This window comes from Lissotriton vulgaris, chromosome 3_2 (genome assembly GCF_964263255.1).
Source record: "Lissotriton vulgaris chromosome 3_2, aLisVul1.2, whole genome shotgun sequence".
Lineage (NCBI taxonomy): Eukaryota > Metazoa > Chordata > Amphibia > Caudata > Salamandridae > Lissotriton > Lissotriton vulgaris.
In genome coordinates this window covers 18,515,605-18,529,612 of record NC_141690.1, presented here as the reverse complement: position 1 = coordinate 18,529,612, position 14,008 = coordinate 18,515,605, and the positions used below count along the sequence as shown (strand labels likewise).

The 14,008-nt window shown below is 44.5% G+C and overlaps 1 protein-coding gene across 1 annotated transcript in view; it reads right to left on the bottom strand.

The window, feature by feature from the left end:
* RELL1 (RELT like 1) overlaps nt 1-14,008 on the bottom strand; it is a 136,642-nt gene that overhangs the window by 51,372 nt on the left and 71,262 nt on the right. The window contains exons 5-6 of the mRNA XM_086963993.1: nt 11,694-11,939; nt 6,947-7,085 (exon numbers count right to left, since the gene is read on the bottom strand). Coding sequence (XP_086820119.1) covers nt 6,947-7,085; nt 11,694-11,939 — 385 coding nt within the window. The remainder of the gene's footprint in view (nt 1-6,946; nt 7,086-11,693; nt 11,940-14,008) is intronic.

Below are 14,008 nucleotides of genomic sequence, written 5' to 3'. Positions count from 1 at the left end.
CCGGATCAAGATGGAAAGTGTTATCGAGTGAAGGTTTACCGAACGAGAACAATACCGTCGAGGTAGAAGGCCTTTTGGCCTGAGAAAGTTGAAAAGTTTCGGTTCCGAAGTTGGAGTTGAGGAATAGCATCCGAACCCAATGGCGGAAAAAAACTATCTGAGGATGGAGAAGATGCCCATGCGCACTGTAGTCCAGGAAAGGAGTCACCTATCTCGTGATACTTCGAAGACTCTTCCAGGACCACAAAGTGCAAACATCAAGACCCAACAGTAGGCGGCGATCTATGCTAAGATATGAATTCAGCAGCCCACAAGCCTCGAACATATATATATTTTTATAAAAACCAGAAGGGAGCCGCGCGGCCCCCCTCCTGAGGCCGATTTTGGCCCCAGGGACCCCATCCCCAGGGGCATGGCATTTTTTTTTAATGTTATATGATAGGGGGCCCACAAGCTTCGAACATATATATATTTTTATAAAAACCAGAAGGGAGCAGCGCGGCCCCCCTCCTGAGGCCGATTTTGGCCACAGGGACCCATCCCCCGGGGCCTATCATTCCATTTTTTTTAATTTAATTATGGGAGTGGGGCCGCGTGGCCCCCTTTCCTTAGGCCACTATTGGTCCCGGAGACCCCTTCACTGTTTGGGACCGTTGGGGGAGCCCCATTGCCCCCACGGTCCCAGCCAGCTCCCCGCCTCCTGCGAGAGGCGGCATTGCTTTTGCACAAGGGGAGCTACTAAGATGCAGCTCCCCTTGTGCAAAAGCAATTCTGCTTCGGTTTTTGGAAGCCAGCAGGTTTCCTGCTCTCACTTTCAAAAACCGAAGCAGAGTTTGCTATGACAGAGCTGGAGCCGTGCTTCGCCCTGACATAGCAAACAGCAATGTCCCGGGGGTGGGCACCCCGGGACATTGCAGAAGCTGGCCCTGGGTGGTGGAGGTCCTCAGGGCCATCAAGGGCTCCAGGAGGGGGCCGCATGGCCCCCCTCCAAACGTTTCTAAAGCCCTGGGGAGGTGGTGGTCCCTGGGGCCCGTAACGAAACCCCATATGTAAATGTAGAGTGCCCCGGGGAGATGGTGGTCCCCTGGGCTTGGGGGACCCGCGAGGCCCCCTCGTCCTTATTGAATTAAAGCCCTGGGGAGGTGGCGGTCCCGGGGGCTTGGGGGGCCTGAGAAGCCCCCTCGTCCTTATTTAATTAAAGCCCCAGGGAGGTGGCAGTCCCCGGGGGGCCCGTGAGGCCCCCCCGCCCTGATTGATTTAAAGCCCCAGGTAGGTGGCCGTCCCCGGGTCTGCGTGCCCCTGTGAAAAAATTAGAAAGCAAAGCTCTGGGGAGGTGGTGGTCCCCGGGGCAGAGGGGGCCCGCTACATAAATCAAATTTCCCCCGGGTCCTGGCTCTCCCGGGGGCTTTTAAAAACGAAGCGCAGGAGCCTGTGCTTCTTTTTTTCTTATTTTCAGATGGATTTGCACACCGGCGTGAACCCGCCCCAATTTTGTTTTTTTAAAAAGAGGTTCTTTTGGGCCTGGGGGGTCAGGGTGTTTTAAACCTTGCCCCCTTTTCTTGTTTGTAATTTATGTCTCACCTTTTTGATTTTCACTTGATGCGAGGCACAAGTTGGCTCCCAACACTTCCTGGTTTGGAGTGTTGGCAGCCAATTAGAATGAAGCTCGTGCTGGGGAGGAGATGTGTGGTTAGGCTCCGCCCAGATATAGATATATATATATATATACAAAAAATTAAGCAGAGAACTCTGGGTAGTTCTCAAGTTTAGGTGGAAAGCAGCTCCAGTATAGAGCACTCAACACCAGCGACACTCTAAAATTGCTCACCTCCAATTTCTCCTTTTCTATCTAAGTGTTTAAGCGTAGGATTAGCACAGTGCCGTCCACATCGTGATAGAAAGGGACAAATTCTTTTACCATTCCTACAGCAAAGTCTTTAAGCATAGGATTAGCACAGTGCTATCCATGCCGAGCTGTAAAATGTCCATAGCCTTTTACCACTCCAGGCACAATATTACAGCTTTGGGTTGGTAAAGTACCATCCAAGCCAACCTGAAACGAATAAAAGCAACCCCTGACACGTGTTTCGCTCTCAGAGCTCTTCAGAGAGGTATAGCTTTGTCCATAAACAAGGGAGGACCCAAGATAAGTCAAAACAAAACACTTTCAGGCATAGAGTAACGCATAAATTATGCAAAACAGGAAGCAGGGAACTCTGGGCAGTTCTCAAGTTTAGGTTGAAAGCAGCTCCAGTATAGAGCACTCAGCACCAGCGTCACTCTAAATTTGCTCACCTCAAATGTCTGCTTTTCTATCAAAGTCTTCAAGCGTAGGATTAGCACAGTGCCATCCACGCCGAAATAGAAAGGGACAAATCCTTTTATCATTCCTACAACAAAGTCTTTAAGCACCAATGGACTGGTGGTGTTGACTGCTGGGCCAAATAGGTGTTCATAGTCAAAAGGTTGATGGAGAATGGAGGCCTGTACCTCAGGTTTCAACCTGATATTTTAAACCATGTCTGCGTAGCAACACGCTTGTGTTTACTGCACGTGCTGCTGTGTCTGCTACATCTAAAGCACATTTGATGGAGGTATTGGTAATGAGCTTTTCTTCTTGTATGAGAATTTGCCTTACGCCTTTATGCTCATTAGGCAGATATTGGATACGTTTTTCCAAATCATCATAATGAGCTCTATCATATCTGGCTAGCAAAGCACCAGTGATTAGCTGCCTGAGAAGCTACCCTTTTACCAGAGGCATCAATTAACTTTGACTCTTTATAAGGAGGAGTGGCCTCACCTGTATGTGAATTTGCTCTTTTACAAGCATTAGAGACCACCAAAGGGTCTAAGGGTAGTTGACCTTTGATGTAAGCATGGTCAGTAGGTGCTGGTTTAGATTTTTTCTCAACCCTGGGAATGATTATTCTTGCCCTGACAGGGTCTTTGAAAACCTCATCTGCATGCTTGAGCATCCCCTTAAGCATTGGTAACATGTGTATCGTTTTCTGAGTTGAGCTTAATGTCTCAAATAAGAAGTCCTCCTCTAAAGTTTCTTTATGTAATTCCACCCCGTTATAATGAGCAGCCCTATTAAGAAGCTCAATATAACCTATATTGTCATCAGGGGTGATGGCCTTGATGGATACAAATTAAGGTCAGTATCTGTACGTGGATCAGTATTATCCTGCCATGGATCAGTATCTTGTGGCCTGTTATCCCTAGCCCGATTCCCCTCATCCTGTGGGTCAGGTGATGGTGGTGAATCAGTGGGGATAATAAGTAGTTGAGGATTAGTAGGTGATGGAGGTGGAATATCAGGTGGTGATGGGTTTGTACCCATATTCCTTTTCTTTAGAGGTATAAAATGCTCATCCTGATATGACAATTCCCTTTTTTCAGGTAATTTGGCATGAATTTGTCCAGTATCTGGGTTGATAACTAGTTCTTTTTGTTTCGGATCATCGGACAGAAAATCTTTTGTTGGAGTCTTTTTCTCTTTAGCTGTAGTTTTCGGCTTTAAGAGTTTCGGCTCCGAACCCTTTGGCATGAAAATTTAGGTTTGGACATGCTTGGTTTTTAGCACTGAGGATTTTGGTTCAGTGACGCTAGGGGCCTGCCTTGATCCCGAGCCAGAAGGCTTTTCTTTGTGTTTTGGCGCCGTACCCGCGGGCGGGGTGCTCAAAACTCTTTCTTGGTGCAGACCTTGGCCTATAGGCAGAGGAAGCACCAGAGCCTTTTTAGGTTTTGGTTGTTAGGGCAAGGGGGCTTCTGTACTCACAGTACGTTGACCCAATGTAACTTGCTCCTCTTCTTCCATGTTGGAGTCGGCTTCGGACACGGAGACATGTTCTTCTTCCTCGGCTCCCTGAGCATGTTCTTGGTCGGAATCTTCTCCGAAGATGTCCGGTATGGAGCCGCCTTGTTGTTGCATTTCGTGAAGTCGAGCCAGACTGTCACAGAGCACCTTCTTCTATCGAAATGATCAGCACGCATTGCAGTCTTTCTCGTCGTGTTCCGGGGACAAGCAGAGATTTCACACTTCGTGCAGGTCGGTACATGGAAACTTGGTGCAACACCTGGGACAGAAGCTTGAATGGAGTCTGTTCCATCAACTGCTAGCAAGCCCGGCGCGGATAGGCCCAACAGCCCTCCATGATTTGAGATGTCATGAGTGATGTCACTGACCATGTCATGAGTGATGTAATATGTGACGTCATCAGCAGTGCATTGCACGCGCAAGTTATAGTGAGTCCAACTAACTATAACATGGTAATTTCAATGGTTTTATGCGAGTAAAATTTCCACCTAACTATAACTGGTGTGAAACCTATGATTTTTTCAGTGAATATTATATATTATTTCAAAAGCCTCCGAGCTTTGAAAGACGCACTCCGTGAAGAAAAAGTTCACAAACTTTTATTAGCGTTGCAGTGGCAATACGAACCCGCCATTTGTGGTCCCTGACGCGTTTTTGCACCTTAATCTTAGGGAAAGGCAAGTTGTAAAGTCTGGGCTGGACTGTCGTTTGTTTTGCCCTTTCAATGCGTGCACTCTCCAATGAGTAGCATGCTGGGATCGGCAGTCCACAATATCTTCCCTTCTATGAGTCCCATTTACAACTTTGTTTTTTTCGCCATAGTTTTCTTAGCTTTTAACTTTTCGGCCCTCCAGTGAGCCCCAGGATCGTGAAGCCAGTGCTAAATTATCAGATTTCCTCACGCCGGAAACAGGCTGCCTTGATTTGCAGCCTCACAGAAAGCATCCCGGTGTCAGCAGCGGTGCGTCTTTCCACGGCCGGAGAAGCCGTGTCAAACATTATTCCAAAAGCCTCCGAGCTTTGAAAGACGCACTCCGTGAAGAAAAAGTTCACAAACTTTTATTAGCGTTGCAGTGGCAATACGAACCCGCCATTTGTGGTCCCTGACGTGCCTTTCCCTAAGATTAAGGTGCAGGTGTGCACCGAAACGCGTCAGGGACCACAAATGGCGGGTTCGTATTGCCACTGCAACGCTAATAAAAGTTTGTGAACTTTTTCTTCACGGAGTGCGTCTTTCAAAGCTCGGAGGCTTTTGGAATAATGTTTGACACGGCTTCTCCGGCCGTGGAAAGACGCACCGCTGCTGACACCGGGATGCTTTCTGTGAGGCTGCAAATCAAGGCAGCCTGTTTCCGGCGTGAGGAAATCTGATAATTTAGAACTGGCTTCACGATCCTGGGGCTCACTGGAGGGCCGAAAAGTTAAAAGCTAAGAAAACTATGGCGAAAAAAACAAAGTTGTAAATGGGACTCACAGAAGGGAAGATATTGTGGACTGCCGATCCCAGCATGCTACTCATTGGAGAGTGCACGCATTGAAAGGGCAAAACAAACGACAGTCCAGCCCAGACTTTACAACTTGCCTTTCCCTAAGATTAAGGTGCAGGTGTGCACCGAAACGCGTCAGGGACCACAAATGGCGGGTTCGGATTGCCACTGCAACGCTAATAAAAGTTTGTGAACTTTTTCTTCACGGAGTGCGTCTTTCAAAGCTCGGAGGCTTTTGGAATAATATATATATATATATATATATATATATATATATATATATATATATATATATATATATGTATACATACATATACCAAGGCCTCTGTGCAGGCCGAAACGTTATCCTGGCGTGGTGTACTAGAAAATAAAAACTCACCTGCACTCTGGGTCTTCCGTGTTCTTACTCGTTTGATGGCTGAGGATTGATAGCCTGTCGTGGTAGCAGGAACACAAGTGCGGAAATATATATATATATATATATATATATATATATATATATATATATATATATATAAAATTTCTATGGCAAAATGAAACCCCTCATTTTGTTCCTTTTCAAATTAAATTTATTAAGTGTTCCCACTTTATTCCAATCTAGATGACTTCAGGTGTTCCATACTTTTGTCATAAGTAAGACTGTTAGCGTTTTAGTTGTTCTTTAGAACACTCTGGGACATTCTGTCATTGGGCTATAGTTGGGCTACATCTGGCTGATATTTGGGCTACATTTGTTTTTTTTTTGTCTCTGGTGGCCATCTTTGGGCTACATTGGGCTACATTGGGCTACATTGGACTACATTTGGGCTCTAACATATATATATAGCCCAATGTAGCCCAATATATATTTTTTTGAACCTAAATTACTCAAAATTCACTGGAGCACATATCTTGAGACATAGCAAAGGCACATCGGGCTACCAGTCCCTACAATTTTGCCAAGTTTGGTGGAAATCCATTCAGCCATTCGGGCTAAAAGTGAGTTTGACCGCCCTATGGAAATTAACATGGGGAAAACACATTTTGGGACCCCCCTTTTATCTCGACCCCCGCTTGACGAATCCCCCCCAAACTTTCAGGGAAGGACCGGAGCTCCGCGAGGCAAATTTGAGGAAATTGTCAGGCAGATTCGTCAACCGGCGCCAAAGTTATTCACAATAGAATTTTGAGATTTTGCATTGAAAAAAATCCTAACTATATATATATACACACACACACACACACTAAAGTTTTCCCCCTATATTAATCTACTTTCTACCTCTCTGTGAGAAAGGCTGTAACTGGTGCATCTTAACAAACGTTTCGTATTTCGTACAGCAGAACTCTTCAGCTGTAACTTACAGGCCGATTAGTATGGGATACTTCAAGTTACAGAGTATAAAATCTGAGTAGGTCAACAGACCACTGTTGGAAATGCCGAGAAATGTGCACAATACTGAAAAAATGCAAGTAAACATTTAGCACTTTAGCTATATATGTAGAATGTAAATGCCTGGACAGTACAATACCCTAGTAAATATGTATAACTAATGCACATGCAAATTGCCTCTTTTCCCCCGACATAGGCTTAGCATGCACCTTGCAAAACAGCTCACAACCCGCCCTTTTTGTAGTGTCGCCATTATTTACCACTGACCTCCGATTCCGTTCCACTTCTTAGCCTTGTAATTGCTTTCACCGGCGTGGAGGGGGGTTCACCGTTCTCACAGTCTCTGCTCTCAGACATCAACCTTTTCTGTTCCTTACTTTTGCTCTCCACTTTTGTTACTCTGAACCTGAAAAACAAAAAGGATCCTTTACCTATGCCATTTTTCATACGATAACAATACTAATAACCATAGATACTGAAAAATATGAGCCCAAACACAAATATTGAAACGTGTTATGAGAAGTATGTTCTAAAAAAATTAACTTAATTCCTGGCAATTTGTTAGTAGGAAGAAAATGTTAATAAGCTAAAACAGTAGCTTTGTGTCTTGCATCTAGTATAGGTTCAGATCATGCTTCCAATTTCACCATGTACTAGTGAGATTGGAAAGGTATTGTGTTTTTAGGTTGAGCGAGGCATGCAGTAGTTGAATATGCTGTGGAAGCCTTGCCTACTCTCCTCCCATATTTTGTATTGGCTGGTGTCATTGTCCTTGGTAAATGCTGTCTTCTGATTGATTATGAGGCTTGTTAGTCCCTCCTCGTTACTGCCTTGTCGCTGTTTGTTACCTCCCATGAGGACTGGATCTTTTACTTGAGGTGTTACACTCTCCTTCATAAGTCGGTAAGCACTTTTTAGGTTTCGCCTAAGTGAAAGCCTGCGCACTGCGCAGGCTTTTCACGCAGGTGAAAACTAATGAGAATAATATGTTGGCTTTGGAATACGCCCTCTGTTCCATTGGCTAGCTCCATAAATAGAGACTAGCCATTGGAACAGAGATCTGTCCGTCATGGCCGGACCAGATTCGTGGGTGTTCCCGCGATTTCTTCCCTTTGCATCGTCATTGCGGCCGTGGGCTGCGTTTATTTTTTTTTTGGCGTCCAGGTTTGTTTTGGCCATTCCGCGGCCGACCGCCGCCGGAGGAAGTCCAGGTGAGTGCCTTTCTTGCCGTTCCCGCCCCCTCCCGCTGTCCGTGTGCCTGCCCGCCCCCCCTCCCGCTGTCCCTGTGCCTGCCCGCCCCCCTCCCGCTGTCCGTGCATAGTAGGGGAGAATGGAATGACGTCAGCAGTGTCTCTGAAATGGCTTTGAAGTTCTCCCTCTTCAATGAGAAGTCCGTGCGTGAAACGACGACCCTCTCACCTTCCCGTGAAAGAGATGGCACAGTCCAAGTGTTTCCAGAATATGGGCTTTAGATTATTATCTGAGTAAAACTGCTCCGGGAACCGGGTATGCTCCGGAAAAGCCTCAGCCACCAGACATGTGAAGAAGACGCAGTGTCAGGGTGGCTGCTGCTGTTTGCATGTGGTAGCTTTCTTTTGTTTGATGTCTAGACATCCCATGAATCAGCCATTCCGCTGCTGTCCACCTCGACATCACACACTATCCGTGAACGACCCCTCGCGGCTGCCACAGTAGGGGGATGGGAGCTCAGGGACCAGCACATTTGGATTTGTACATTTTGCTGCAAGCTGTTGCAAGCTAGGGACCTACAAGTGGCAAAATAATGAAATAATAGACATTTCTCAACGCTTTTGTGCTGAGCCACGCCCCTAACTGTATTTGCCGCATTAAAGCGTTGTTTTCGGGCCTGGGTCTGGTCTTTAGTCAGACAATTTCAGGTGCATAACACGTAATTAGTTTACGGCAGTTTAAAAGATGTCAGTCAAAAGTAGATGCATTCGGTAAAATGAAAGGCAAAATGGCGGAACACAAGTCTGTCCAGTGGGAACTTCTTCAGGGCCTCTTGCCTGGAGGTCTTTACACAGCCACCTCGCAGTGCCAGTTATGCCTGCAGCAAAGGGCACATTGGAGACCCCGAGGCGGGTGACACTGAAGGGTTTTGGGGGACTCCATTGAAATGAATGGTCATGAACATATTTTCGAGAGCTTTCCACAGCAGTTACTGTAAGTACTCGAGTGGAGACAATATACCACTAAAAGGAAACAGTCATTGAGGGTCCCACTACTATTCTAGAAGAGACTTTAACAGCAGAGTATTGCTTGGATACACTCTTCCTGATAACCTTAGTGTAATCAAAACCAGACAGCCTCCGTATTGGGCATCCCAACCACTCAGCAGCGCCGGTGGGTTGCTCCTAAGGAAAACTTTGCTCCCATGCATTTATTTACTAACAAATTAAGCCCTGATCAGCCCCTGCACCATGACTTTGACAATGCCCGGAACTGCTAGATTCAAAGCGACACAAGCACTATATGCAAAAGATAATACACACTTGTTGGCACTGGTGTAACTGATGCACGGTTACAGCTGGAAGCAGTTTCCTTTAGAGTTGCCATATGAAAGGTACCTAATTATGACTTAATCACTGGCAACCAGTTATTGCATCCGCTCGGACTGTTAAAGGCCTTTTTTTCTTCTGAAGAGTCATTATCCAGTATGGAAGCCAGCATTGTTTAGACCCTTCCACAGGAAATAAAGTCTGACTTTCACACTCTTATATCTGTTCATGAATGGGATAAGGAGCATTCATCTTAACAAACCATAACGACTTCCTTCAGACTGTGCCTATTGTCTCCCTGGGTATGAAAACAGCTTCATCACAGACAAAAATCAGGCTATTGTAGAAAATGTGTAAACGTCTCATGAATGAGCTTCTTGATTTAGAAGTGCTCTGCTCTCCAGCACTCAGTACTTCTACATACTTGTGTTCAAGAGGAGACAGAAGAAAGATGGCAGTTCAGCAAAGACCAAACTCATAGCTTTTGCAGTTGCATATTTGTTTCTTGCATAACGGAGATTAAGTGGCCATTACTTGAACACACATGCCTCTAGGGAGACAGATGTGCACCAAGAAGTTGAGATGATGTGTCAGATTACCATTCTGAGAAATATCGTCTGTAATAAATATAGTTTCCCAATTATCGTTTGTAGCTGTTCTCTTGTTACCTCCAGTACAGTGATATTTTAGTAAACGGTTTCCAGGAGACGATATTAATGTCCGTTGATATTCTGACAATGTATTCTAGTGCTACCATGCCTGTGTGTCTAAGCACTAACTTTTAGGCGCATGCTTGGTTGTGCTCTGTTTATGCCGGAATCTTGCTGTTGTGCAGTTGCGCCCTGAACCACAAACGTGTATGCCATTTCCAGGTGGCGATGTCTGGAGCGGCCAAGGATACCAGCTGCTGTGGTATAAATTGAGGGCAGGGGCCTGGATATTTATACCCAGAGGCAGCGCTTGTGGCAGACCCAGAAACCCATTAACATGCATAATGCCAGGTGGTTAGAAGGTCACTAGGGACTGAGATAAAAGGACGCGCACAAATTGCTTTGATATGAAAAGCTTTATCTACTCTTAGGCTACCCCAGTTCGGCGCTATGTTCCTTTCCCGCAGACTGTTGTAAGGAATAGATCTCTTTCAAGAGGCTGCCTGCTATCATTTGCTTTGTAGATGTTTGTTTACTGGCCTGCCTTAGGGTCACTGATTATACTGCAGCCCCATATGGTATCACTAATGACGAATTAAAGCCTTGCAGAGAGATGATTGCTCCAAGGATAGGTCAGAGAGCCGCCCAAAATTGCCGAAGGGTACAATAGGTCTCACATTTGCGAGAGATTAAGCTAATGGCAATGTAAATGACAATGCCATTTATTTATCTGTTTTCAAAACCAACACAAATACAAATTTTGTCATTTAAAATGCCAATAGCTCTAACTTTTCCAAAGGCGAAACCATTGCATTGTAAATGCTTGTTTATAATTGTCTTCCCATTTCCACCCACGACATCTCAGCAGGCACTCTGGTTTTACTAATGTATATATTTAAATTATAGTGCGTACGCTTTAACTATAGCGGCCGCGATTAATTATTCATTAACTTAACGATGGCCGCTTTCCTAATGTATTTATCAAAATTATAGCACGTCCGCTTCAATTATAGCGGACGCGCTTATTTATTTATTTTATTAATAATGCAGGCCGCTTTGCATTAGGGCCGAGCAAAGGGGGTTGCACAACGTTATAACATTTGCAATGTAATAGGTCTCTCATTCACTCACGTTCAAGCTATTGTCATTGTAAATGACAATGCCATTTATTTAGGTTTAAAAACCAATACATAAATAAAAGGCATTGTCATTTACAATGCCAATAGCGCAAACTCTCGTAAATGCGAAACCTATTGAATTGCAAATGCTTGTTTTCAGGTTATAGTCATTGACCAAAGGCGCCTTTCAAATGGCTACTTGAAGTCCAGCCAAAACCCACAATGTCCAATGCGTGGACGCCATTTTCAGTCACGTCGCGTTTTAAACCACATATATCATAGGGGAGAACAAACAAACAGAACTGACAATTCAATTGGGGCAGGAGACGCCTCTGCCAAATGACATCCGAGCTCCACGAGTTCATGTTATTTAGAAAATATTTGCTCTAAACATTTTACAAACAAATGTTTATTTTTTTATGGCTGGAACGAAAGAAACTGAAGGATGAGTTTGTACATAAAACTGTGACGCATCTGTTTTCCTCCCAAACAGCGGCTCACACACAAAAGACTTTTATCGACCCTGGCAAGAAGGATGACCTTGTGATTGTCGTTGGAATGTTACTTTATTTACCCACATTGATTATCATCAGCAGAGAAACAAGGCCTTAGGCCACACTTTAAGGAGAGAAGTAACTATTTAATAGACAACAGCAGTTGTATGTGCGTGCGTAAAAACAATGTGCGTGCGTAAAACAAACACACACACACTGACAAGACCACTTACCTTCCGACTGCCAGGACTGTAGTAACTGCTTGACGAGGCTTCTGTTCCTTTGGCTCCTTAACCTTGGGTGACGGTCTCATTATATGCCACTTTTTGTGACTACAACGGGTGCAGACATTTTTTTCTGCCACTCCACCAACAGTGTGCAGATGGAGCCCTCGACAGCTGTGCTTGGTCGGGGTGGCGCCGGGGGACAATGGTGTTCCAGGTGAACCAGGACTTCCAGGCGAACATGGCGACCCTGGGCTGAAATGTAAAAGACAAAAATATATACGTGTGAAACAAATATATCATTCGACGACTCCTTCCTAAATCCCGGATCCCAAGTCCAGCCTAAGAACCTTGGGCACTAACAGGTAGATTCATCAATGTCCCGATTTGTGAGTCCTTAATATCGATTATTAAGGAATCGCTATTAACCCCTTCGAAGCTAATGACGAGCTGGGCTCGTCATGGCGCTTACCTGCCGTGCGCGGATGACAAGGCCAGCTCGTCATGAATAATGGTGATTTTGGAGCTTCAGCGCAGGACGGGAAAACGCCTAGCAGCCATGTGGTTAAGGACTTGCAAATCGGGATTCATGTAAAAATTGCTAAATGAATTGCGATTCCTACAGCCTCCTTATTTGCGATTAGCAAATTGCTAATCGTAAATAAGGAATGACTCCCCATTCATTCCTAGGGGCCTTTCGATTAGCAATTTGCTAATCGCAAATAAGGATGCGATTTCAAGGGTGCCAGGGGTGTCCAAAGGACACCCTGTAGCACCCCTGAAATGTAATCTACATTGGTGTTGCGCACACACATGTCCAAAGGACATGTGTGTGTGTGTAACATGCAACTTAGAAAAATGCATTTAAAAGCATTTTTCTAAGTTTTCGCTATTTACCACGAGGTTTGACCTCGCGGTAAAGAGCGGCCCGTAATTGCGATTTCGCAATTTAAAAATGGTTAATGAATTGCATTTAAGGAATCTCAAATAGAGATTCCTTAAATGCAATTCCTCGCAATTTAGCGATTTCGCAATTACCGATTTTTGCATTTGGGATGATGAATCCCAAATGCAAAAATTACGCTCGCAAAGGGCCAGATTCTCAGAATCTGGCCCTTTGCGAGCCCATTTTTCAATGATGAATCTGTCTGTAAAACATCTCTTTCCCAGTTAACCAATCAGTTCTAGAAACCATCCACTAAAACCATCTTTACTAAGGTAACTTGGAAGAAGGCTGGATAACTAGTACCTGAGGCGTACTGACAGTTTGCTAGGGAAGTGAAAAACCATAGAAGAAAAATATTGATGACGTTTTATGAACCAAAGGAAAAGCAGCTCGAAGATTAGACGCTGAAGCACGTGGGTATCCTGCGCATTTCGATGGAGAAGAGACTTTTCTATACGCACATGTAGTGGACATCTGTTCTTAGGAGAGGGTTTGTGGGCACTTCTGGGTGGGTGTCCACTTAAACAAGTCATATATGACACAATCTCAGGAGCTTGTGAGTGTTCACCACAACTTCCTGTTGGTACACCATGAGCATACTTGTAAATAAACTAAGACCAGGAGTGAGTGCAGATTAAATGACAGTGCACCTTACAGAGAACACAGTAGAAATAACCAGGGAAAATCCACATCATTAAAAGAGGTGTCCGATAGGGTTGTTTCCAAAAGGAAAACATATTTTCTCCGAGCAGAAAATAAAAGAGTACAAGTTTAAGTGAACATATACTTAGGCGGAGGGGTACGGCTGGCACATTTGGCTTTGAATAATTAGCTGCCCATGTAATTACCGCTGGAAAACTATAACTTGGGTAGTTGTTTATGGGTACTGATCGAATTAAATCGAGGGTCCAAAGAAAGTACAAATCTTGATTAAAAAAAAGTAGGCATTCTTTTGGAATAAATAACCGTAGTTTTTTTTCTGCATGTTTTGTGAATTAGGCACATTTGAATGAACGATTAAAGGGATATCTATCAACAACCTTACGAACTACGCGCCATATAGTATGTATTTAATAAAATGCCTTTACCAACCACAAGCACGTGTCACAATGCACACCGATTATTAAGCCTACTTTACAATCTCCTGCAACAGTATTGTTCATTCTTGTCAACAAATTGCTACACAGAAGGTACAAAGTGCTGTTTTCTTCCAATCATTTTTAAGTCTATTGTGATATATTAAAGGTACGATTGCACTCATCAGCCTAATGTTTATTTTTTGTCAACTACAATTGGAATGGACTTCAGGACCATGCCACACTAGGTGCATTTCTATAGGTCAATACTCCCTTGCAAGATAATCATGAATATGACCAGA